The following is a 27,389-nucleotide window of genomic DNA, read 5'->3' on the forward strand; positions in this document are numbered from 1 at the left end:
TCCTTGATTGGATGGTCGGAAGATAATACAAATATCATTTGACTGCAAATTGACCTTAAGAAGCCTAAACAGATATATTTAACAAAAACAATCATTTCAAACCTTGATTACATTTTCCTGTGTAGGGTGCCGTCTTTTGGATGGGAAAGGAGCGATATTTCTTGCTTCGGCCTCTGTTTATAGTAGGGCCTTTTCCGCTGCATGTTTTGATTTAGAAAAATGGGCCAGTCGACCGCTGTTTGTACCGCTTAACTTATAGCTCCATCTGGCTGGTTGAAGAGGAGAAATGCACCTCTGTAGCAGTGATAAATGTGCATAGATATCACAGGTACAGAGGAGAAATGCACCTCTGTAGCGGTGATAAATGTGCATAGATATCACAGGTACAGAGGAGAAATGCACCTCTGTAGCGGTGATAAATGTGCATAGATATATCACCTCTGTAGCAGGTACAGGTAGGAGAGAAATGCACCTCTGTAGCGGTGATAAATGTGCATAGATATCACAGGTAATTGATAAATGTGCATAGATATCACAGGTAATTGAGGAGAAATGCATCTCTGTAGCGGTGATAAATGTGCATAGATATCACAGGTAATTGAGGACCTGCTGGATGGATTAGAACATTTAAAAATGACCCCAATCAATAATGATTTAAAAGCAGGCTAATGATAAGACATTACATACAGTAGATTCTTCATATTATGTAGGTTACAGCAGAAGGAAACGCATGACATCAACAGAATTTATTAAATAAATAATAAGGCTGAAAATGGGTGACTGAAAGAACTTGCAATGTTCCCACGTTTGCGAAGACTACATTCACGGTAAACGCATGTCTGCTCAATTGGAAATTACCTTTAAATTTTAAGCGTGCTATAGCGCTGGACTTTTGGCCAAGCATGAAAATAGTGGCCATGCAGTCATACATTCGATCCACGTTATAGCTCGATTTGACATTTAAAGGCAATATTCACGGTAAACGCTGCATATGTCAGCTCAATCGGAATTTACCTTTACATTTTAACGCAGATCTTTCTGCAATACGGATTTAATCCAGCCCTTGTTTTCATTGAACCATCACCACCCAGTGCAATTGGTTTGACCCTGTATTGTAGTTGTGCTTGAATTGAAGTGCACTAGACTAGGGGCTGGGTTTAACCCCTATCGCGGAAGAGACATGTTAAAATGCGAAGGTCATTTCCAATGCAGTATCCGCATGTTGCCTTTACATTTCAATCAAGCTATAATGCTGGTCTTCAGGCGATACGGATTGAACCCAGCCCTAGGTCATATGGTCGGTGAGCTTAGTCAACTAGATTTGGCCATTTCACATGAAAGAGTTTGACCTTGTGACAACCTTTTCAGGCCATATTGCCTTTAATGTATGAACTTAAACAGCTATTGGATTATATTTGAAGAACATATCCTACAGAGGGTAAATAAATAGCCACATGTTCCCTCAGGTACAGAACATTATATATATATTCAGGATTTTCATATTCTGAATTGTCAAGCAGCACCTGTAACCATCCTATAATTTGTTTCAGCACTGAAGAACCTGAGATGGATGAATGAGTGTATTTTAGTGATTAGGGTTAAGTATTTAATTTTAGAATGATGAAACAGTGCAGCTCCAAGAGATATTTTAGTCGAGCCCTTCCAAATCACAGTCCCTGTCAATGTAAATGGACATTATGGCCTTCCAATGAGTTTATACCTGGTGCTAACAAGCGACCTCTGTCTTGATTGTGACCATATTTTTAGACCGGTGTAGTGGATTAAAATACATTAGTCATATCTTCCTGACCACCTCCAGAGGTAGTCAGACAAGCCATTGTAAACCGATCTGGAGGGTCAAACCATTTAAATCATTGACAGGTGGCATTAATAATTGTCTTTAAATAAATAAATAATTTCAAATGTAAGGGAGGGACTAGGAAATCCAGTCAATGCGGATGGATAAGATACATTTTAATACTATTTAGAGACGCAACAAATCTTGATCAGATCACAAAACCCACAGGTTAGCGCAAGGTGTAAATGGGGCTGTTTCTATAATACTCCTGTCATTACACATTATTCCAGCCTCCCTTGCACCAGATAGTGCATACAAGTATTACTGTCAAATCCTGTAGACCCACTCAAACAGATCCAAGGCTACCTCAGCTGTAAACCTCATGGCTCAGACATTGGAACCCATAATCAGGCTGGCTCAAGCACTGCTCACTGCCCAGGGTGGGGGAGTTGTGAACGGGCCTGTCGTCCAGAATAGGGCTTAGCCCATTGTGGCCTAGCTTGCCTCTGTCATAGGTCACCACAGCTTGATGTCCATCAGCTCCAGGTCTCCCATGATCTCCAGCTGGTTGATGGTGCTCAGGTCCTGCACCCGGTGCCTGTATTCCAGCAGGTGAGAGCCATTCACCGCCAGCTTGAACTGGTGGGGCTGGCAGAGGATCAGCATCTGGGGCAGAGAGTACTTATAGTGAAAAAGACTAGTAAGAATTCCAATAATACAAGTAACATGTGAGAACTGCTCATTTAGAAACAGCATCCACCTGAACAAAGAAAATACTTAATACTGATAGTTAGAGATAGCATACCTCAAAGTACTCCCCAGGCGAGAAGGGGAAGACGGGAAGCTCCCTCTCCTCTGGTCCCCAGGACTCACTCAGGTAGGAGTTCCTGATGAACAGGGCCGACTTCATCCGGGGGTTCAGGTGCAGAGCGATGTTCTCACTGCCGTTGTTGCGGAGGTTCACAGTGAAGCTGCCAGACACGAGGTTCATCAGAGAAACAATGATGTAGAATAACCTACATTGTCACGCACAGGAGGTTGGTGGCACCTTAATTGGGAAGGACAGGCTCATGGTAATGACTGGAGCAAATTTGTGGAATGGTATCAAATACATCAAACATGGTTTCCATGTGTTTGATGCTATTCCATTTGCTCCTTTCCAGTCATTTATGAGCTGTCCTCCCCTCAGCTGCCTCCTGTGATCCTATCCTTCATGGATAGTGGGCGGTCCCCATCTTGCCATTATACACTCCCGCAAAAGATACACTGTCTATTTTCTTAGAACATGGTTTAAATACTCAGTGGTGTCCTATTGCTTACCTGTGTGGGTACATGCTGACGTGTCCCTTGATTGTGATGTGCTGTCCTGGACTCACCCCTTTCAGTAGACTGCCTTTGTAAGGGAGACTCTGGAAATGCAGAAGATATAGGCCATGTCTGTACACTTAACATATTGATGTAATTGGTCATGTTGCCTAATATAGATCTATCCTTTATGGAAAATATAACACACAACTCACCAGGTCACCTGAGATTGAGTATATTGCCTACAGGAGAAATTAATGAAGACATTCATTATAGAGCTAGTTGAAAACGTCTATTCTATTGACCTATAAAAAGAGTATTGGAGGGGGTACTTACTGAGCTTGGTATAAAGCCAATGGCGCGCACCTTGACTTTCCCAGATATAGAAAATGTGTCAATCCTGTCCAGTGGGATTCTGTGCTTGTATTCTAACAAATGAGAACCATTTACTGCCACCTGCAGGTACAAAGGTGAACAGCATTCACACAGGGATCACAAAAATCCATTACACTGTATTTGCATGACTATACTAGCTTCTTTTGACTTAACAGTAGTGAATGTGAAAGCAAATGTAGGTTAGTGAGTTTTTCCTGTATGTAGCCTAATTAAAGACACCTTGTTAACCGCAAGTAAAGTCCCAGACATTGGTCCACTTGCCTTAAAGACATCATCATGGACCAGGATGATCGTCTCGAAGGCTGCTCCCTGTCTGTAGGGCAGCTGCTGAAGGGTCTCCTCCCAGCCCCAACTCTCCTGCACCAGGGAGTTACACACCACGCACGGGGAGCCCTTAAAACGGGGGTTGAAGTGGAGGGCGATGTCCGCACGAGGTTTAGTGCTGGTGCCACAGGATAGGTCCATCTGGAACCTGCAGTTACCACATTGGTACGTATTAGAGAAGAGTTTCTAAATGTCTTAATGCTGAGGCTGGGACTTTAGTCAGCGACTCACTAAAAATGTTTTTTGATTAACTTATATTTTTTGTTAGCTAAACAATGCTGGGTAAAAATTATTATTTGAGTGGGTTGAACTGATGTATTTTTTTGTTTGTTACCTAAACGTTTTATTTCTAGTTAAGCATATTCTTATATGAAGCTAGGGTTGAGGGTTAGGGTTGAACCGGGATGTGGACATTAAACTAGGGTTAGGTTTGAACTGAGATGTGGACATTAAGCTAGGGTTAGGTTTGAACTGAGATGTGGACATTAAGCTAGGGTTAGGTTTGGTTGAGGGTTAGGATTAAACTGGGATGTGGACATTAAGTTAGGGTTAAAAACAACAATAACATTATTACATACCTGTCAGCATCATTGTGAACAGTGCCCTGGATAAGGACTATCTCCCCGGGGTGTAGTCCCCCAGGTATGGCCCCAGTGAATGGAATCACCTAGATGGAGGGGTCAGATGGCCTTAATAAAGACAAACCATCTAGGCAAACATAATCAAATCATATTCGCTGTGTGTGTGTGTGTGTGTGGCCTATAGCATTATTTATCAATATCTTCCATCCCATTGTTGAAACACCAAATCATAGAAAATCGTTAAACATGCCAACAGCTTTTCGGCCCAACAATTATACAATGAAATGACTGCAAAACAACAGACGTTAAAGGCCATAGCTGCACATAGACCTATTGAAGACAACAACATGCATGCGGTATACTATGTTTTTATTCCTACAACGTTAGTAGAGAAAGGGAGATAACGTTAGTCTCGCTGTAAATATATGAGTATACTAGAGGTAGTCTAGTAAAAAGCCTCTTACCGGATTTAGGACCGTTTGTTTCGCATGTGCCACAGCCATTGATACCGTTATGCAACAATACCATGCAGTGGTTGTAGCCTAGACCGCTAAATGATGAGTGTAGAATGAATTGGGTCGATGTTTTTATTTTCTGCTATATTAGGATGGCAGTAGACATCTTCTCTTCCTCTTCTATCCAATAACCTACTACGTCACACACTATGCGTACCATGTGATCCAGCCTATGTGCGACGACATCTGCCGCTACTGTATTCAAAATAGCGTCAGGTTAAAGGGACTGGAGAACAAATACATTCCTGAACACACATTTTTTTATGTAACCTTTATTTAACTAGGTAAGTCTGTAAATAAGAATAGGTTCTTAACTATGACGGCCTACCCGAACAAACCTTGTCCACGCTGGGCCAATTGTGCGCCGCCCTATGGATCTCCCAATCACCGCCGGATGTGATACAGTTTGGATCATCATCATCTGTACAGCAATAAGCGTAAAAAAAGCTACAATAAAATACAAATTGCTAAAATAAAATTGAAACTAAACAGCTTCTATGTCTGGAAAATCTATTTATAACAAAAAAAAACATTTGCAATTGATTTTAAAAAATGAAATCATTTCCTAACCATATGTACATATGTATGTACCATCCAAATGTTAGTGCTTCTTTTTTTTTTTACCTTTATTTTACTAGGCAAGTCAGTTAAGAACAAATTCTTATTTTCAATGACGGCCTAGGAACAGTGGGTTAACTGCCTGTTCAGGGGCAGAATGACAGATTTTGTACCTTGTCAGCTCGGGGATTTGAACTTGCAACCTTTCGGTTACTAGTCCTAGTCCAACCACTAGGCTACCCTGCCGCCCCAAAATACCTATTGGTATTTTAGTCAATGGATATGAAGTTCAAACAAAAGTTGACTGGGTACTGGCCAGTGCAAAGAACATAGAATTATCTCTATGGGATAGAATTCTATGGCATAGAATTAGAAATGTAGAATGAATGAACCAGTGGCCTTTAGCACGCCAGTTACCTGGGAAACACCTTTATGGCAATTGTGATGTCAGACAGAACTGGGTGAAACTTAAATGTTCCTAGGCATGTAGGCCTATCCACCTTTATTTAGCCCCCTGAGGTCTCTTCGAACCGGGCAAGCTGGACAGCACCCTAGGTCCGTGTATTTAGTGCATCAAGATGCACATCTTCCGGACTGCCATTCCCTTCAGGAGGTTTTACTCTGAGCAACCCAAATTTATTCCTCCGGAGCATCGCAGACCCCCCGACGGAGGATGGGTGATTGTCTTATCATCGTTCCTCTATAATGTCCTGGTACTGGGATACCACAACCTCTTCGGAGTGTACCTCATCAGTCTCCTCAATGAGTTTGGGGAGACAAGTTCTAAAACAGGCAAATTACACTAAGCTCACATACCGTTAATAACATAACGTTTGTCATCAGACTGAAACAATTTCACATTACACTGTAAACTCAACTGTTGTAACTTCACATTACAACAACTATTTTGTATTTCAATAGATTGTGAGATCATATGTGTAAATGGTGATACACCTGTAATTAACAAGTAGTTACCAAACTGCACAAATGACCTGCTGCTGTACCTACATGTTTTACATGGAAACCTGCTAGCTACCTAACCTTAAGACCCACTCTCTGCTGGCCTGTAGCATGGGTTGGCTCCATCAGCTACGGCTTCATCTGTGTGCCCCTGTCTGGGAAGCTGACAGTCAGGTACGGGGCCAGAGAGTTCTCCATTCTAGGATCCCTCATCATCATGATCTCCATAGTATGCTCGTCATATGCACCCAATCTAGGAACGCTGTTCTTCACACATGGCTTCCTCAGTGGAGTGGGCTCCAGCTTTGCCTTCACCCCAGGTTGGTACAGGGGAGGGAGGAAATTAGCTAGCAGTTAGTTACACTATGGATTCACTGACACTTCCATCCATAACTTTTCTAGTTCATATTGTATCTTGTTAGAGGGTAAGCTACATTGTTATATACTCAAGGCCACGACAGCTAACACATTATCTCACCTCCATCTCCCACCCCCTCCTGTGGAGCAGGTATGATCATGGTGAGCCAGTACTTCAACTCCAAGCGTTCCCTGGCCACAGGGATAGTGATGTCAGGGGGAGCAGCAGGGGCCCTGGTCCAGACCCGGCTCCATCTGTACCTAAATGACACCCTGGGCTGGAGGCAGGGTCTCCAAGTGTTCTCAAGCCTCATGATTATCTGTGTCATCACTGGCTTCACCTATCTGCCACTCAACCCCAAAGGTACTGCAGGGTATTCAAACCCATAACAGCTTTAATTTATTGAGCATACAGTAATGGGACCATTTACCCCATCATGACTGAGCACACCCTTGTGTACCCTTTCAAACAGAAATGTGATATATTCAAAAGCTACAGTATGTGTTTCTGATGGGCTATGAGGGATTTAAATTTCAAATGTCTTTGAAAGGGGTTACTAGAAGTGTGGTGGATAATTTAAAGAACTCTCCCTTGAAGAAGTTTCTTGTGGTCCTTGGTCCGTGGAAAGAGTCTTTCTAATCTGGGTTGCAGCCAATGGACTGTGTAAATTCGGATTCTTCATTCCATATGTCCACTTGGTAAGTTACATACAGATGTAAACAACGGAAGGCTCAGCTGCAACGGTACGACGTTATAGTTTGGAAACATTCTGTAATTTGACTCATTCTTTTAGGGAAGAAATGCTATTGAAATGTAATAATCTGATAACAAATACCCTTAGTACTACCTGTACAGGATACATATAGTAAATAGATAGATACCTGTATGTGTGTGTTTTTGGTTTTACTGGGGACGAGAAGTCCTCACAAGGATAGTAAAACAAGGAGAATTCAGGGACATTTAGAGGGGTAGGTTTAAGGTTAGGGTTAGAAGTTAGGGTTACGCAATATAGGATTTTGAATGGAAATCAATTATTTGGTGCCCACAAGGATAGTAAAACAAACATGTTTGTGTGTGTGCTTGTGTGTCCTGCTCTAGGTGAAGCATGCTGTTCAGCTGGGCATCCCAGTCCACAGTGCCACTAACATCATACTGTTCCTGGGCTTGACTAGCATGGTCAGCCGGATCATCTTTGGCAGGATCTGTGACTCAGAGAGAATCAACAGGCTGTACTTCAACCAGGCCTCTGTCTTTTGTGTTGGTGGGTTGCCCTTACTCCTATACCTCAGTCACTGTGACCGTTAGTAAGGCAATACGACACAAGAGAGTGTGTGTTATGGCGTTTATTGTCACAACTGTGCTGCAGTCAAATGTACAAGGTGAATACTGCAGACCGTACACAACGTGAGACCTGTCTCCTCCTGTGTGTCCTCCTGCTGTGCCAGGTCTGCTGTACATGTTGATCCCACTTCTCAAATCCTACGGCTCTCTGGTTGATTTGGCTTGTTCCTGGGGATTGCTGATGCTGGCAACTACATCCTACTCCCTGTCCTGACCTTTGACCTGATGGAGCCGAGAAAATGCCCATGGCCCGGGGGTTCATGCTCACGGTGAACGCTGTCAGCTGCTTGGGGCCGCCCTTCGCTGGTAGGTTCACTGCAGCTGATGTTATTGTACCAAACCAAATCAAATGTTATTCATCACATGCTTAGTAAACAACAGGTGTGGGGACTAACAGTGAAATGCTTACTTACTTGTCCTTCCCAACAATGCAGAGAGTAATAATATCTACACAATAAGTAACGATAACTTGGCTATATACTAGTACCTAGTCGATGTGCAGGGGTACGAGTTAATCAGACACCTTGACTTTTTCCACATTTTGTTACATTACAACCTTATTCTAAAATATATTAAATTGTTTTTTCCCCCATCAATCTACAAAAAATATCTCATAATGACAGCGTTTAAAAAAAAAAAAAAAGATAATCTATACAAAATAAAAAACTGAAATATCACATTTACATAGGTATTCAGACCCTTTACTCAGTACTTTGTTGAAGCACCTTTGGTAGTGATTACAGCCTTGAGTTTTCTTGGGTATGACGCTACAAGCTTGTTACACCTGTATTTGTTACATCTGCATTTCTCTCTGCAGATCCTCTCAAGCTCTGTCAGGTTGGATGGGGAGCGTTGCTGAACAGCCATTTCCAGGTCTCTCCAGAGATGTTCGATCTGGTTCAAGTCCGGTCTCTGGCTGGGCCACTCAAGGACATTCAGAGACTTGTCCCAAAGCCAATCCTGCATTGTCTTGGCTTTGTGCTTAGGGTCGTTGGGTTCACCTGTTGGAAGGTGAACCGTCATCCCAGTCTGAGGTCCTGAGCGCTCTGGAGCAGGCCCTCATCATGGATCTCTCTGTACTTTGCTCCGTTCATCTTTGCCTCGATCCTGACTAGTCTACCTGCCCCTGCCGCTAAAAAAATATCCCCACAGCATGATGCTGCCACCACCATGCTTCACCGTAGGGATTGTGCCAGGTTTCCTCCAGACATGATGCTTGGCATTCAGGCCAAAGAGTTCAATCCTGGTTTCATCAGACCAGAGAATCTTGTTTCTCATGGTCTGGGAGTCTTTAGTTGCCTTTTGGCAAATTCCAAGCGGGCTGTCATGTGCCTTTTACTGAGGGGTGGCTTCCGTCTGGCCACCCTACCATGAAGGCCTAATTGGTGAAGTGTTGCAGAGATGGTTGTCCTTCTGGAAGGTTCACAAATCTCCACAGAGGAACTCTAGAGCTCTGTCAGAGTGACAATCGGATTATTGGTCACCTCCCTGACCAAGGTCCTTCTCCCCTGATTGCTCAGTTTGGCCGGGCGGCCAGCTCTAGGAAGAGTATTGGTGGTTCCAAACTTCTTCCATTTAAGAATGATGGAGTCCAGTGTGTTCTTGGAGACCTTTAATGCTGCAGACATTTCTTGGTAGCCTGCCCCAGATCTGTGCCTCAACACAATCCAGTCTAGGAGCTCTACAGACAATTTATTTGACCTCCTGGCTTGACTTTTGCTCTGATATGCATTGTTAACTGTGGAACTGAACTAAGCGGATTCATATAGCCCTCTCTCTCTGTGCGGGCTATGACCTGCTTCCATGAACTACACAGGGACCTGCACAGATATCTTCCATAATGGCTCATAGTCCTAGACTGCCAAGGAGTCAGAGACCCCATTTGGTCTACATAGAACTACACTGAGACATCCTTCCCAATCTCCACTCTCACTTCCTGTTTATCCAGATCAAGTGATCTCTTATGCTTGGTTAATACAAAATCCTCATCGTCTAAACTATGGGTCAAGTTACCACCTTCTGCATTCTCGGGATGGGTCATGGTGTATTTAGGAATATTGCTCCCACAATAAGATAGCTCAGACCAATCAGCACTCCTGTAAAGCCCCACTCTTTCCCGGAGAACATATCCTCAGCTAGAGGCCAGCCCATACTTTCACTTCTATGAACGCACACAGGAAGGATAGGGCTGGTTCAGGGAATCTTCGTTAGAGAGGTAACCTCCGAACCCTATTGCATTCGGTTCTTCTCCTAACTCTGTGATTGTTCGACAGTGTCAGTGTGTCTTACCCTCTTGCAATGTTGTCCATGTTCCTTTTTCTATATTATGTTTTGCGTTTGGCCTGGTGTGGTTCTCAATCAGAGGCAGGTGTCGTTAGCTCTTGCAGCTATTCTCACCGCGAAGGCTGTCACCAGGAGTACTTGGTATGGCCCCTCCCAACATGGCTGCTTCCCATCTATTCTCATCAGGGACAGGATTGAGTGAATCACCTTCTCCTGTAATTCACATGTAGAGCATAAAATCTTGGACATACTGGTTTTGTTAACAAACAGTCTTCTCATGTGTTCTGCTAGTATATCTTCAACTTCTATGCCTATTTATTACAAAAAATAATATTTTATTAGTTTATTATTCAATAGGCCACAAAGTGTCCTATCCTAGGCCCCACCTAGGCCACAACTGCCTAGCCCCTCCTAGGCCACAACTACCTATCCCCCCTTTGATACCTGGCTCAGCCCAGGTATCAACGTTGCCGATTAGTACATTTTCCTTATGTCTGCCATTATCTTGTAGGAGCGCTCCTTTCATTCTCTACATGTCCAATTCTCCCCGGGGCGTTCCGTCATGGCCATCATGTAACCATTCTCTGTCAAGTGTCTTATCTACTTTAAGAGTTATCCGTGCTGCTCTGTATGGTCTTAGATGTCTATGTGCTTGTCTAGGGCACTAGTCAATGCGACTATTTCGGCCTGTTTGTGCAGAATTTCTGGGCAATGTTTCCGTGTTTAACACCATAGTTCCTGAAACCAACTAAGCTTTCATTCCCCTTTTGTCTCCACTCAGTAACTGTTATCTACCCATTCTGTGTCACTCCTATCTTGCTGATTTCCTAGCCTCCCTTCCACACCTTCTCCTCTCTGCTCCCAAACCTTCAAGGTCTCCGCAATGCAGGGAGGGCTCCTCCGTCTGCCCTTTCTCCTATCTGTCTGTTGCTCTTTCTCACAACAATCAGTATCAAATACGGGTTGTTTCCAAATCTTGACTAAGTGTCTTGCTGTTTGGCATTATCTGAACTCATGGTTTTTAGAAAAAACATGTCTATGGTGGCAATCTCTAAAGTAATTACATAGGTTGATTAAGGTCCTATCCTGAATCACCACAGATGTCATATATCCCTGTCCTGTTGGCCTGGATTAGGTTCTAAATACTTATTAACATAAATCTAGCATTAATCCAAGGCTATGCCATTTCTTTCTTCTCAGTGGTTCAAATTACAACTCTGTCAAAGAACTATAAACTCGTTCATAATTATCAATTACCTTAAAATCAGTATCACAAATTACCTCTAATTATTCAAATGGCCCTCCCATGAGGCTGATCAGACCACAACGGAAAGCCATGATAGAGGTCAAAGGTCATACCACCCTTTTACAGTCGGGTTCCATACTATATTAGACAAATTAAAGAAAAATCCTCAAACATTTTCTACATGTTGTATCCCAGGTTCCCAGTACATTCCCTTTATCAAAAGAATGTTTAATTAAAACTCAGAAAATAAAACTTCTAATATTCCATATGTGTGTACCCCTTTAAGATATCGTCTCTAGGAAATCTCCTCAAACCCAAAGGCTAGAAACAAACATAACATTACATTTACCGACCTGGCATGGTTCCATGTAATGGAAACAGATTATAATGTTTAGACTACATTAACTTTCTGTTCAAATTCACTGGTGTTACCTAAACAATCAAACCAAGAATCAATAACCGGAAACTATCACAAAACTTTTACGATTAAACTATTCAGACCTCTCTTACAGCCAAATACAGCCCAGTGAGCGCCACCAACAGTGATGTCCACCTAGCAATTTTGTTGCTAGTTTAAGCTTCTTTTCAGACTACCCAGTAGTACGGGTTCGACAAGCCAAACCCAATGAATATAGTTGGTCACGAATGTTTAGTCTTGAACAGAACTTACAACATCAATCAACATCTCAATCAAAATTGTACTGCCAGAAGTACAGAAAAGAGTGTGAGTCTGTACCTGAACAACTGTCAAATCAATTTGAGTAACGTTATTGTGTATTCTACGCAATGAAGCAGTTTTACGTTATCATGCAATGATATCACGTCATTTTGCAACAAATCAACCTGCCTCCAGCAACTTACCCTGAAAATTAGTAGGCAACTGTCACGTTCTGACCTTAGTTCTTGTTGTTATGTCTTTGTTTTAGTATGGACAGGGTGTGAGTTGGGTGGGTTGTCTATGTTCTTTTTTCTATGTTGTGTTTTGCGGTTGGCTTGGTATGGTTCTCAATCAGAGGCAGGTGTCGCTAGTTTTCTCTGATTGAGAATCATACTTTGGTAGCCTTTTCCCACTTGTGTTTCGTGGGTGATTATTTTCTGTTATGTGTATGTCACCTTTCCGAACGGTTTTGTTTCGTTTATCCTTTGTTATTTTGTTTAGTGTTCTCGGTTTAATAAATATATGATAAACACTTACCACGCTGCGCTTTGGTCCTCACCTTATTCCAACGACGATCGTGACAGCAACACTGCAATCAACTCTCTTATTCCTGCCTCTAGGCAAAAATATACCCCCTACTCAAACTGAGTACTGCTTTAATTCTATCCTAAGAGTAAAACCAAACTTTCCAACTTTCTCTACTCCAAAATGCAAAAGTACCATGTACTTCGCTTAGTTTATAATGTATGTTAGTCAATCCATAAGAATAAAAACATTTCGATGGGCACAACTCCATCGTAAGTATCTCTCTGTTATCATTTAGAAGTCATTAGATTTAGGTAACTGTCTCTTCTATGATTCAGCATTTTAAATACGACTCCATTCCCAATACGTTATTCCAGCGGACTATTTAAGCAAGACAACGTATTCCATCGAAATCGCCCCGCTATTATTTAGAATAGATGGGTCTTTCAATGTAACCTAAACAAGCATTAAAACGTTCAGTTTATATCTTAAACAAACACTAACTAACCGTATCTCTCCCGGCAAAACATATCAATATTTGAATTACAATCAGAATGAAGTCTATCGGTGCCAAGGCTGAGATACAAACCCGAGTGGCAGACACAAATTTTACCGCTGAACCACCGTCACTATTGGAATGACGGAGTCTCCCCGCAGACAACCCTATTATTATATTTGTCTGTAGTCGCAAACTCCGGCACGCACTACCGAGACCATTCCCAGAAAATAGCCCTAATTTAAAAGGTCCAAGCGTTTCCCCACCGAGGATTCACATTAATCTCGCTCTCCTTGTCTCTGCATCACTCTTTCTCTTCCGATTGTCACGCCTGTCCTTCCCCTTAGTTGAATTACAATCCTGGTGGTTGTGTCCTACCTGGTTACAAGGTTTACAGGGATCCTTACCCTCCCGGGCGAAATGTCCTGTCTCATTGCAATTGAAAAACCGCTTCTCTCTGTATCTGTCATCGCATTTCTCTGTTTTCCCCCTTCAGTTTAAAATCTTTCCTGCTCTTTCCCTTTTTATCCTGTTTGCAATCTCGGTGATTATGTCCCTTCTTATCGCAATGTTTACATGGGACCTCACATTCATTAGCAAAATGTCCGTATTTCTTACAATTAAAAAAACATTTGATGTCCTTTTTCTTTTCTCCCTCAACTCTCTTCCTCGTCTCGGCTAACCATACCCTCGCTGTGTCTAGCCCCTCTGCCCGTTGTTTATCTGCCTTGTCTCCACAAACCCGATTTATTTGTTTAATCATTGATTCCAGTTTTTCTATATTTAAACGTCCGTCAAATTCGTACTTACTCCTCCATATCTGGCCAAAATAGGTGTTCCTCTTATCTTTTCCCTGCATATATTTCTCGCCTCCCGTTAATTCCGGGACCTCCTTTGAGGATTTACTACCCATGTTTAATAAAACCTTGTAGTTACTATGATATTCTCACAATCTATGTGTATGTATTTCTATGATCTATGTATATGCTCTTTTTACCGTTATCCAATCACTATAGTTGTTCTACAGTATATTCTCTCACTCTAGGTGTATGGATATCAAAGATCTATGTATGTGCCGTTTACCGTTACTATAGTTGCTCTGCTGCCTGACTATGTATGTGTCTCTTTAATCTCTTATGCTCACAATCTATGGGTATTTTGCTATCTCAATGTGTGTTTCTCCTTTCTGGCATCCTTATCTATAGAGGTGCAGTTATTGGACATGAAATCTTACCCGTACAACTACACGCTATTTCCCAGGGGTCGTAAAGTCCCAGTTCACAACCTATTTTCTGTTGTGTCAAAGGACTTTTAAAGTTAATATCTCGTAGCTTACTCCGCTATATTAGGCTTCCCTGCAATTTCTAGAATCTATTTCAGTATTGGTTATTGAATTGGTTGGGTTATCCTGTTCGCATAGAATTACCGTCTATTTCACAAAGACAAAACCCAGTTTATATCCTCGCCGTATATCAACCCGTTTTCATGAGGACTTTATTTAGGTATGTCTTTTGAATTAGATATATGGCTAATATTACATGTTAATTAACCATTTAAGTTATCCTATTTGTACAGAAATCCCTGTCCTATCTCACAACACCTATTTAAATCCGGCTTTAACAAACCTTGCAGGCCATCACAAATGTGGCCAGATCTATTAAGCTAGCTTTATTTCATGGTAGTGCACATGTACCTCAGGTCATTGCTGACAAGTACAATTAGTTAACTATCGATGTACACAAGGTGACGCTTGGTGATATCTTAAATCATTCCCCCAAATTCGTGAATAAAGATTACTGACCTTGTCTTGAAGACTGGGAAAAGCAATGTAGGTTGGATCTCGTCACCACCTCTGTCGTGTACCAGTTCACCACTGGCCTGAAATAAACCCTCAATTCAGAGGTCAGGTCTTTGTTTTACGGATCCTGGATCCGCCCGTGCACGGTTTTCAGCAGTTCCTTGGGACGACAGAGGCAGGTATTGAAATCCTGCTCGAAGGACCAAATTGTCACGAGAATTATGTTCTCAATGTTCATAAACCCAATTGAATTAATTACTCAGCCTGAAAGCCAGAATTTGTAAGAAACTGGTTGAAATGAATCAGAAGGAGGCCCAGTTACAATAGTCAGAAAATGTATTTACGAGAGCGCGCTAGCCTGTTGTACAAAACAATTCATTTTATACTGGCTTCTCACGCACACCTTCACACAAACATACTTCCACACAAAACAGAAGGTATCCGACGCACATACTGTCTCACTACCCAGCCGACAGAGATTAGGGAGACCTTGTCCTTGAGACGTCCCGTTCTCTCCCAAATCTCTAGTCAATTCTGCACCGAATATGTCCCGTTCTCTCCCAAATCTCTAGTCAATTCGGCACCGAATATTGCTCAGACAGTCTGTGCTCAAGACACTATAATAGACATAGTTTGACTGACTAAAACTACACACATCATTAATTATAACTTTGTGATTCTAGTCAATTTCTACAATTATATGGTTTCTGAGTGGAGTATTCTAATCATTCCTTTAAAGCTATAAATTCCATCAACAGGAACTTAATGTAGACAGGTGTGTGCCTTTCCAAATCATAACGCACCAATTTGTAAGTCGCTCTGGATAAGAGCGTCTGCTAAATGACTTAAATGTAATGTAAATGTATGTCCAATCAATTGAATTTACCACTGATGCACTCCAATCAAGTTGTTGAAACATTTCAAGGATGATCAATGGAAACAGGATGCACCTGAGCTCAATTTTGAGTCTCATAGCGAAGGGTCTGAATACTTATGTAATTAAGTTGTTTATGTTTAATACATTTGCAAACATTTCTAAAAACCGTTTTTTTGCTTTGTCATTATGGGGTATTGTGTGTAGATTGCTGAAGAAAAACAATTATTTAATCAATTTTAGAATAAGGCTGTAACGTAACAAAATGTGGGAAAAGTCAATGGGTCTGAATACTTTCCGAAGGCCCTGTATAACTAGGAATAAAGTGACAGATAATTAACAGTAGCAGCAGCGTATGTAATGAGTCAAAAAAGTTTGTGCAAAAAGGGTCAATGCAGATAGCTATTTGGTTAACTATTTAACTAACTATTTAGCAGTATTATGGTTTCGGAGGAATGGAGTGTTTGACCATTTTTAGGGCCACCTTCTGATACCGCCTGGTATAGAGGTCCTGGATGGCAGGGAGCTTGGCCCCAGTGATGTACTGGGCCGTCCGCACCAACACTGTTGCACTCTGCGGTCGAATGCCAAGCAGTTGCCATGCCAAGCAGTTGCCATAACAACATATTTTGTTTCATTGTACATTATTGATGGCGCAAGTTTATCCTGACCACGTGACTCAACCAAGAAAAAGGTTATGGTCAGGAAAAACTACTAGTCTTAATGATAAAATGTACATTTACTCATAATATTTCAATATCAATTGTCAAATAGGAGGAGCCAACAGTGTCCACATACGTGAATTACTTCTCTAAGACTATGTTTCGAAGTCCAGAGATTGTTGACAGTAGACCTGAGGTGTACAGTGGAGATGATGCCGAGACAGCAGGACCTGCTGAAGTCACCCAGCTTTAGTAGCTTCAACACCACCAACGTTCTGTCTCAGCACTGTATAGGAGAGAAGAAATGTATCTTTTCACTAAGGGGAGCAAATACAATAATGTATTAATACAGAACTCAGTTATGGCTGATATTATTCGTCAATTCATCTGTTTTCATTCAAGAGAGAAATGACAAGCACAGGGCATTGTGACAGTGTTACTTACAATCATTACTTACAATCACTGTCCAGTAGTTGGTGCTTCTGTATCAAGAAAATCTCATTATTATAAGGATAATAATTGGTCAGTGATAAGGACCTCTCCATCCATACTGCAAAACACACTATAGAAAATGATACTGAAACTTTTTTCAAACACTAAATATTTTATTTGCAGCACTTAGTTTTGACTCAAATACATCATCCAACAGTTAGTTAGCTGTTATTTAATATGCTAATTAGCAGTAAGAAAGCCTTCAACCAACACTGTACTTTCAAGCATTCATCATCCAAAACCAACAGTCTGTAAAAGCTTCACTACACACTGACGGCAGCCAGCAAAGTACCAGACGAATAAGTCCACATCTACTCAGTCATCACAGTTACAACAGCCTCTCAAGGATACTGTTACCAGAAGTAGTAGTAGCATTTTGTTCACCAAATAAATTCCACTGAATCAATCCAACGTATTAACAAAACTCCCAATTGGTGTATTATTGCTAAAAGCAAACAAATATGTCAAATTCCTAAGAATGCGCAAGGAGATGGAGTGCTATTGGACCCATTTCCAATATTGTAAATGTAAAAGGGATTAGGCATATTTTAACAGAACAGAACTGAGCTGAAGTTGATGCAAAATATTCTTCCGACTAATTGCTGTGTGGACGAGATGATTAAATGCATTATAAAGGGACAAGCTACACACCAAAGGAGATATACATCATCTAATACGGGCAAACGTCTTCATCATCAGAAATTATACTGAAATAGTCAAGTACTTGAGAGACAGTTCAACAGCATCTGGAATTACATACTGTGTATGACGGTCACAGTCTTTCTGGCTGGCTCATCATATACATGTGGGAGATGACAACATAATAGCATTTTCATTATCGGTAGGACTATGGCAAATTCCCCTGGCCTGCATACGAGAAATGACTCCTCACTTCTCTGAAGAATGTTAAAGAACAGAGTAGCTACGTGTGCCTTTAAAAAATGTTTTATGTGTAGTTCTGTCCTTCAGCTGTTCTTGTCTATTGATGTTCTGTATTATGTCATTCTGTATTATGTTTCATGTTCTGTGTTGGACCCCAGGAAGAGTAACTGCTGCTTTTGCAACAGCTAATGGGGATCCTAATAAAATACCAAAGTAGCAGTGAGTGTGGTGCCCTTGTTTTCACAGCAACATTGATACATTGTTGCTAATACTAGTGTTGCGTGTGGATGTTAGAGAGATCATAAGAGTGTTTTTGATCTAGGATATTATCACCCAAATATATTTACTATTTATTTATTTAGTGAATGTGGCAAATGTGAGGCCTAACGCTTCGATCAAACCTACAGCGTCGTTGTGCAAAATGGTACGCAGCATCATCTGGATATGTGTACAACAATTCATCTTCTGCTATCATTTCTGTCAAACCGCCTACGCATACGATTTGACGCATACATTGGATAAATCCAACATATACATCACACCGAACGCACTGCAACTGCCTCTGCAACGCAACGCTGCAAGCCCACTGGGCACAGACGTCAATTCAACGTCTATTCAACGTCTATTTCACGTTGGTTCAATGTAATTTAATTGAAATGACATAGAAACAACGTTGATTCAACCAGTGTGTGCCCAGTAGTAATGCATTAATATGTAATTGCATTGTGCTCTTCAACATTATTCATTGATGATCTATAATAGTAGAATATAATTATTGTAGAAGATTCATGTGGCTTATTGTGCTCCTGCTGGTCAATGGCCTTGTGAAGTAATGTCAAGGGCAGTTCTGGTATCAGGCCTTGGGGCTGTGTGAATGTTATAGCCCTCCCACTGTTCCTTCATAGAGCAAACATCACCGCCGTAGCAGGCCTTGTGTTGTTTATGGGTTCGCTTGTGTAATTTGCGTATAGGACCTGTGAGGGCCAGCTGTGTCAGTCACTTGTCCCCTCAACTGTCCCCTCATTCAGACTATTCCATCTCTGCGGTTCGATTTTTGGCTAAAAGCCACCAGCCAGCAAACAATATTCAAAACAATATCTATTCTAACTATCTGCAATTGCAAAAGTACACAATACAAAACTGAACACAGGGAAATGCAACAACAAACAAAAACTACTATGTGTGTCATTATCTCATTATGTAGAGTCAGATGCATTTCTGGTTGCTCTCATTCAACATGTAAAAGTAGTCCTTGTTAAGGCTTGTCCTGTTAACTCGCCATGCAAAGAAACACATTCCATTACGAGCAGGTACACTGGACAGGGGAAAATAAAGGTGAAAAATGTTCATCTTATTTTAAGGCCCACTATATTAGATTGATGGGCGTCTGTAACGTAGCATCAGTGATCCATGGTCACATCACATCAATCTGTCAGTCTTCTCAGGCAGACTGAGGATGAAGGGGAACAGTAGGCCCTTAGCTTCCAGTGGTGGCTTGAGTGGTTCATCTACAAAGTAAGAGCCGTCCTCCTCCACCACAAACTGCAGAGTCTGAGTCTTGTTCACACAATAGATGCAGTTTCCGATGACGGCACACCTGAACGGCATAGGGCTGCCCTGCCGCTGCGATGCGCAGTCATGCCACATTTTCACTATGGTGTCGTACTTGAACACAGTGACCCCCTGGTCACGGTTGACGTCAAACCTGTAGATGAAGCTTTTCAGAGCCACCATGTCGGTTGACTTTTTCCTGCTGTTGTTGTAGGGGCACTCCTGCCACTCGTCCCTCTTGGGGTCATATTTTAGGAGACGGTAGAACAGAGACCCTCCAGAGACGTAGAGCTCTCCATTACAGGTGGTGGCTTCATGGGCCACAGCGAACGCCCCTTTGGGTAAGGGAGCCACTGTGGTCCATCTATCAGTCCGAGGGTCGTATTTTTCTACTGTGAACAAACACTCCCCTCCTATGGCGTACAAGTTACCCTCCATAGACACTAGCTTGAGCTGCGACCGCGCCTGGTTGAGCGGCCGAACCTCGCTCCAGCGGTTAGTGATGGGGTTGTAACAGAACACCTTGTCTGAGACCTTGCCCTTATCCCCATATCCCTTTATCCCACCGGCCACAAACAGGTAGTTGTACATGGTGCAGATCCCACAGCCCTTAGTGTTAATGTCCTCCGGCATCAGAGTCAGAGGTCTCCAGTCATTGGCTGCCTCGTTGAAGTAGTAAATCATGTGGTTCTCCTCGAAGGATGCCACGGACAGAGGGCTCTGTGGTCGACTGTTACACCGACTCGGAGGTCGGCTCCCGACACGGTCAAACACATCGTTGATCTCAGCGACCATCAGGGACCTCTTCCCCTCCATTCTCTTCTTCAGGACCAGATCCCTCTCCGACCCCGTCAGACGCCCGTACACCGCTGGGTCCTGCAAGATCTGGAGGAAGTTGTCACTCATGAAGCGATAGGCCGTCTCTTTCAGTTCGTTGAGTCGTTGCTTCTTGGCGATAGTTAGAATCTCATAACAGTTCTCTGCTGTGACCTGCTCTGAGATGGTATCCATAGCAGCCTGGACGGCACATGGGATCTGTAAGATCTTAGCTCCTGTGATCACCTCTACCACATTGTCCTTGTGCACATTCATCTGAGAGGTGTAGATATAGTCTATCAGGATGGTCAGGGTCTTGTAGTTCAGCCCTTTCACTTTTAGGATGTCTCTTGACTGACGAGCCTTGAAATAGTCACTCTTCCCTGCCAGAACAGACTTGTGAACACTTATTTTCTGGCCACCGACTTCAATCACTAAATCTGGCTCCTCTTTAGGCGTTGTGTTACTGAAGCTACCATTTCCACTACTGCCCCTGTGTCCTTGGTTTGACTCAAGCCCTGACTGTCCATGCAATGTGTCATATTCTGTGGGAGAGCTGTGGCTGAACAAGCACCCCAGCTCTTGTATGGTTGGCTGGTTGCCCATGGTGATACAATGAGTGTCAGGCGCAGCGGTCCCCTGCTCCCGGGAGTCAGTGACGTTTGTGATGTGACACTGACTCCTCACTATGCTCTCTCTACAGAGGGACAGAGATCCTTCCGCTTCCTCTCTGGCCTCTCCCTTGAAGCATAGAGAGGGACCCACACTGCAGGGCACTTTTTCCCTCGCTCCATTCATATCCTCACTGATACCGTTTCTGCCATGAGTACAGTTCTGGTCTCTACCTGCATCAAGCTTGGGTATGTGAGATGTATGTGCTTGATGAGAAGGATCCGTAATGTGAAACTGATCTGTATTTGAGATGTGTGATCCATCACCCTGTGGACGGTCAAAGTGATGATGCCCAATCACCGTACCACCATCCAACAAGTACTCCTTTGTAACTGGTGTGCTCTGTCGACCGAGTCCCTGGTCGCCCACTACGAATCCCAGGTCTGGAACATTAGTGCTCGTCTCCTGCTTCCTTGGGAGGGAACAGACACCCCCATCCTCATCCGAGGGGGAGGAGAGGAGGTCCGAGCAGATGGGGTGGTGGAAGATGACATCTGCCTCCACCGTGTGCACCCCTCCTCTCTGTCTCTGTCTGTCATTCATCCTGTCTGATCAGAGCTAGTGGCAGTTCAGCTCCTCAGTGTTCATAGTGAGGAGGATCCAACACAGTCTTCTGGAATCACTCCTACAGATCCTCAGTGTTCATAGTGAGGAGGATCCAACACAGTCTTCTGGAATCACTCCTACAGATCTTGGCAGGTCTTGTCTTGTGAACCTCTATGCCACTTTAGGGGAGAAGAGAAATATATATTGAAATATGAAAGTTTCAAAGAACTAAAACATGTCAATTGTTGGCAATTATACTTGAAAACTCGGAGGGGCGCCTTTACGCCACAAGGAACAAATGGAGCCTACTTTGGCATATCTACAGAGATTTATGGAGTAGCGTTTATGTTGTTTTCTCCAAATGCACTAAACTCTATTGCAAAAGACACTAAGAGAACACATACTTTTTAAATTATACAGATATTATTATATGGTCTAATTGCACATTTGGCACTTGTTGTGCAGGAAAATATTAATTCTAGGCCTAATATAAAGATATTAGACAGTGTGAATTGAGTAGTAAGTGAATTATTGTAGATATTAACAGCCAACACACATGACGTACTGGGTGATCATACTAATCGAGTATTTAAATTAATCGCGACCCTCGCCGGAGAATCGCACATAGGGCGCATGCTCGGTGGCACCTCCATTCCACCAGCAAGAATAAGCAAGACCTAGCACGAATAAGGCCGTGACCGCCGAGATTTCCCTTAAAAATAAAAGTCCCGCAATGACGATGGTAAGAAAAAATACAAAAAGGGTTGAAATTTGTAACATTTTATGAGGACATTTTTGCAGAATTTTTATATATAGCACAAATAATATTATAGCACTGACATTATTGTTAACAGCATTAAAATGTATGATTACTCGATAGTTATCATGTACAACAGTAATACAAATAACAAAACATTATTTATAATGCAACTATTAATAATAATAGTAATATTAATAGTATAATAATTATTATAATAATCAACTTTAGAAAAACGAATCCCATTATTAATTAGCCCATTCCTATTGCACGATGTTCAGTAAGTTTGTAATATTGGACAGACATATTGCACCGTACACAATTTTCTGTGAGGCCGGTCCATTCTACTCAGCACTTGTGGTTTCCAAAACGAACCTGTTTACACCCAGAGGAGCGTCGTTGCTTATTTTACGGTCCTTAGAGTGGCCAACCTGCTTAAATCCAATCATTTTTGCACAATGGACATACATATTGCATTGTACACAATTTTCTATCTTTAAAAGTGGCCTCTTTGCCTTTTTGCAATTTATAAACTGACATTTTCAGTGGACTGACAATGGATCCCTATTTAAACTATCCTCCTCATACAGAGTTGGCTATAATTTAAATTTCATCCTCCAGAAAAGGCAGATCTAATATTACAGCAAATAATATGGCTTAAACTCCAACGTACTGATAGAGAAAAATTACAGTTTTACAAGAAGGGTATAATATTTATGAAGCACATTGTAAACAAGAACGGTAAAATTGTCACAAAGCAACTATCAACAGTGTACGGAGGTCTATGCCCAACACAAAATTATAACCAACTCATCGTGACTCTGCCACAAAATTGGAAGAGACAATTACTTAAAGGAATTAAAGAATTAGTCTCTCTGCCACCCATAAAAGAAATCATAAATGATTAGTATAAATCAAAAAATATATAAGTTTATTTAAACTTAAAAGGTTTGACAGCAATAATGTATAACATTAAAGTCAGTTGTGAATAGGTTGATGTCCCAATACCTTGGCATCGGGTCTATGAATTGACACTTGAAACAACAATTGACACATCAATCCGTTCGTTTCAGTTTAAGCTATTATATAAAATACTTTCTACAAAAAGAGAGCTCAATATATGGGGCATTGAACAGTCTGACTTGGGCAGACTCTGCCACGAGGAAACAGAATCAATAGAAAATATTTTCTGGTACTGGCTATTGGTGGCTCTCGCTTTTGGAGTCAGGACCAAGAATGGTTGTTATGTCATAATATCAGGGTTCAGATTGACCTGCAAACTGTATTGTTAGGGAATCTGAAAAAACACTATCAGTCAATGGTAAATATCATTATACTCTTGGGTAAAGTATTTATATTTAGGGCAATATGGTAGAAATCGTACATGTAGGGAGGTTCAGGACCCTCGTTAGACATAATAGTAAAATGGAGGGATGTATTCCAAAATGGCGTTAAACTGGTGGGTTAATCTGTGGACATTAGAAGGTTGGAGTTAACATCAGAATGAATAGTGGATTGGCCTCTGTGGGTGAAAATCCAGCACTTGTAGAAAGAGAAAATTAGGAATATATGTATAATTATTTAACTACAGGTACTGTAGATGTGAGCGAAATAGATGTAAGTAGCAGTAGAAGTCAATGGAGGCTGCTGAGGGGAGGACGGCTCATAATAACGGCTGTAACGGAGCGGATGGAATGGCATCAAAGCATGTGTTTGATACCATTCCACTCATTCGCTCCAGCCATCACCACGAGCCCATCCTCTCCAATTAAGGTGCATCTAACCTCCTGTAATAAAAGTATTGTGGTCTGTTGGTTTACTCCAATTAGGGTATGGGGGGGGGTATAGGTTAAAAAATTTTAAAAAGTATACCGAAGGGGACTCTTATTCTGAAGAATTCCACAAATCCGTGACCCGGAAGTACTTAGTTATTCTTGCCTGATTCACAACAGTTTTAGTGGCAACTGCTGACTGATAGATAGATTCATGTTGAATACGATAGGGGAGGAGGATAAGGAAATCCGTCGAAGCGCACATTACGCAGTCAAATTGTGTCATAGGTTAATAGAAATGGATTAATACATTCATTCTTCACAATGAAATGTTAAGAAATATAAATTGGGAACCTTGTGCGCAATATAGTCTAATTGCAACGCATGCAATTATTGCAGGCTAATTTTACAGTTTGGCTAAATCATCATTAAAGATGGAAATGGTAATGCATCTCGACTAATATAAAACATTGGCCAAAATAGCATGAATATTATTATAGGGTAGCCGACTTACGTGTTTAGATGCAGGCAGCGCAATTCAATGGACTGCTCTCGTCAGTCTCTCACACACAAAGCCCAGTTATGGGAGGGAGGTAGCCCCAATCTTGAAAATAGGAGAACCTCACAAATGCAATACGGCTGTCTTTTCCCTCGTATATAGAGGATATTTCGTTAATGTGGCCCCTAATTCCACGTCCATTAGAGACATATCACTTGTTAATTGAGCTCCAGGACAAATAGTCTCCGGGTAAATGGATCATTGTTATTCCTTCACAACTCATAAGAGAACATCCACTGTAGCTACGTCTTGTCTGAAACCAAACGCAAACAGTTATTACAGGACTTAGTCTTTCAGAGTACCGATCCACAACAAATATGTCGCCAATACCCTCCTGCAGCTCTACAGTGCGTCTGAGCTAAGCATAGATAGAGCATCAAAAATCAATCCAGCATGGACCAGGGATCTCCGTCTCTGCTGCCACTACTCTGTTTTGCCTTTTCCAGTAGACTACCGACCGACGGTTATTGATCTAGAGTAGACCACACCCCCTCTCAGTATTCACCCCACATACATAGACATGGCTATCCCCATCTGCCGGGTTTGCACCTTGCACGAGCTGGAGGCAACCGGAGGTGAAAATGCGACATTCCTTCACAAGCCTTGTGCGCGATTTACCGTGAGGGAAACCCAGCGATCTGAGCCCCTGCGTGCGTTATAAGCCTGTCATTGGTAAGACCCTACTACAGCCTCTTATACAAACGCCCCGATTTTAATTCCATGCCTCTGTATAAATCCTAGTACTTCAAAAGCAAACCCAACGGGCAACGAGTCTGCTGTTCACTATACAGCGGACACGTTTGTTTCCCCTAGTGGGGTACTGTAACTCTAAAGACCCATGTGTCCAGATTAAAATGTACTAAAATGTAGTTTGGTATGCTACAACATCCCATAATAGTTCAGTCTGAAAGGAAGAGCATTGCTTCAACTTTCCCTGTAAACCATGGGCTATATACATAATACAATACTGTTTTCGAGCCCTGCATGTTGATTGGCTGACGACAGTTGTGGTATTTCAGACCTTGTATGACAAAACATTTATTTTTACTGCTCTAATTAAGTAGGTAACCAGTATATAAGGCACCTCAGAGGTTTGTGGTATATGGCCAATATACTATGGCTAAGGGCTGTATCCAGGCACTCCACATTGTGTCTTGCTTAAGAACATCCCTTAGCCATGGTATATTGGCCATATACCACAAACCTCTGAGGTGCCTTATATACTGGTTACCTACTTGTTGCTTAAGCATCTCTCCCCTCAGGCCAGTCTTTCAAATGATTGCAAACCTGACTTTTTAAATAGTTAAAACCAGCAAAACAACCAATTCAAACCCCTAGACTTATTCCACGTTGTTTTACAACCTGAACTCAAAATGGATTAAAAAAAGATCTCACCCATCTACACACAATACCCCATAATGACAAAATGAAAATGTGTTTTTAAAAGATTTTTCAAATGTATTGAAAATGAAATATCTAATTTACATAAGTATTCACACCCCTTAGTCAGTACATGTTAGAATTTAGCAAATTATTATTTTTTAAATTCTTCAAGCTCTGTCAAGTTGGTTGTTCGTCATTGCTAGACAACCATTTTCAAATCTTGCCATATTTTCAAGCCAATTTAAGTCAAAACTATAGTTAGGCCACTCGTCTCGGTAAGCAACTCCAGTGTACTAAACATTAGGAACACCTGCTCTTTCCATGCCTGACCAGGTGAATCCAGGTGAAAGCTATGATTCCTAATTGATGTGACTGATCAGTGTAGATGAAGGGGAGGAGAGGTTAAAGGAAGGAATTTAAGCCTTGAGACAATTGAGACAGAATGTGAACGTGTAACATTCAGAGGGTGAATGGGCAAGACAAAAGATTGAATTGCCTTTGAACGGGGTATGGTAGAAGTTGCCAGGCGCACCAGTTTGAGTGTGTCAAGAACTGCAACGCTGCTAGGTTTTTCACGCTCAACAGTTTCCCAAGTGTATCAAGTATGGTCCACCACCCAAAGTACATCCAGCCAACTTGACACAACTGTGGGAAGCATTGGAGTCACCATGGGCCAGCATCCCTGTGGAACGCTTTCAACACCTTGTCGTCCATGCCCTGACGAATTGAGGCTGTTCTGAGGGCAAAAGGGGTGCAACTCAATATTTGGAGTCTGTTCCTAATGTTTAGTGCACTCAGTGTATATTTGGGAAAGGAAAGGGGGATACCTAGTCAGTTGTACAACTGAATGCATTCAAATTAAATTTGTCTTCCGCATTTAACCCAACCCCTCTGAGAGGTGCAGGCGGTTGCCTTAATCGACATCCACGTCTTCGGCGCCCAGGGAACAATGGATTAACTTGTCTTATGTAGGGTATTGTCGTGCTGAATTGTGAATATCTCCCAGTGTCTGTTGGAAAGCAAACTGAAGCATGTTTTCCTCTAGGATTTTGCCTGTGCTTAGCTGTATTCTGTTTCTTTTTATCGTAAAAAAAACAACTCCTTAGTCCTTGGCAAGGACAAGTATACCCATGACATGATGCACCCACCCCCATTCTTGAAAATACAAAGAGTGGTACCCAAGGATGTGTTGTGTTGGATTTGCCCCAAACATAACACTTTCTATTCAGGACAAAAAGTTAATTTCTTAACTTTAGTATTGTGGAGTAACTACAATGTTGT

The 27,389-nt window shown here is 41.9% G+C and overlaps 2 protein-coding genes and 1 long non-coding RNA gene across 4 annotated transcripts; 1 reads left to right on the top strand and 2 right to left on the bottom strand.

The window, feature by feature from the left end:
* Positions 1-731: 731 nt before the first annotated feature.
* LOC115146337 (galectin-8-like) lies at positions 732-5,305 on the bottom strand. The gene is made up of 8 exons (XM_029688361.2): positions 4,869-5,305; positions 4,402-4,490; positions 3,761-3,971; positions 3,440-3,559; positions 3,319-3,345; positions 3,119-3,207; positions 2,604-2,769; positions 732-2,464 (listed from the first exon to the last, which is right to left on the bottom strand). The coding sequence occupies exons 1-8, from the start codon at positions 4,905-4,907 to the stop codon at positions 2,315-2,317; spliced, it is 891 nt and encodes a 296-aa protein (XP_029544221.1). The 5' UTR covers positions 4,908-5,305; the 3' UTR covers positions 732-2,314.
* Positions 5,306-6,142: 837 nt separating this feature from the next.
* On the top strand, positions 6,143-18,271 carry LOC115146663 (uncharacterized). 2 transcript variants are annotated; one of them, XR_003866198.2, is made up of 4 exons: positions 6,143-7,158; positions 7,894-8,056; positions 8,241-8,442; positions 8,954-18,271. It is a non-coding gene; the product is annotated as an uncharacterized LOC115146663 (long non-coding RNA). The 2 variants fall into 2 exon arrangements; XR_003866197.2 differs by having other exon boundaries at positions 6,143-8,056.
* On the bottom strand, positions 17,263-25,496 carry LOC115146338 (kelch repeat and BTB domain-containing protein 11). The gene is made up of 2 exons (XM_029688362.2): positions 24,681-25,496; positions 17,263-21,816 (listed from the first exon to the last, which is right to left on the bottom strand). The coding sequence occupies exon 2, from the start codon at positions 21,632-21,634 to the stop codon at positions 19,472-19,474; it is 2,163 nt and encodes a 720-aa protein (XP_029544222.1). The 5' UTR covers positions 21,635-21,816; positions 24,681-25,496; the 3' UTR covers positions 17,263-19,471.
* Between the last annotated feature and the right edge of the window lie 1,893 nt (positions 25,497-27,389).

This window comes from Oncorhynchus nerka, linkage group LG18 (assembly GCF_034236695.1).
Source record: "Oncorhynchus nerka isolate Pitt River linkage group LG18, Oner_Uvic_2.0, whole genome shotgun sequence".
Lineage (NCBI taxonomy): Eukaryota > Metazoa > Chordata > Actinopteri > Salmoniformes > Salmonidae > Oncorhynchus > Oncorhynchus nerka.

Coding starts and splice junctions, on each gene's coding strand:
- LOC115146337 (XM_029688361.2), bottom strand. CDS start 4,907: ATGGCTGTGGCACATGCGAAACAAACGGTCCTAAATCCG. Junction 3,972..4,401: donor GTTCACAATGATGCTGACAG/GTATGTAATAAT, acceptor TGGTAACTGCAG/GTTCCAGATGGACCTATCCT. Junction 3,346..3,439: donor TTGGCTTTATACCAAGCTCA/GTAAGTACCCCC, acceptor TTTCTCCTGTAG/GCAATATACTCAATCTCAGG.
- LOC115146338 (XM_029688362.2), bottom strand. CDS start 21,634: ATGAATGACAGACAGAGACAGAGAGGAGGGGTGCACACGGTGGAGGCA.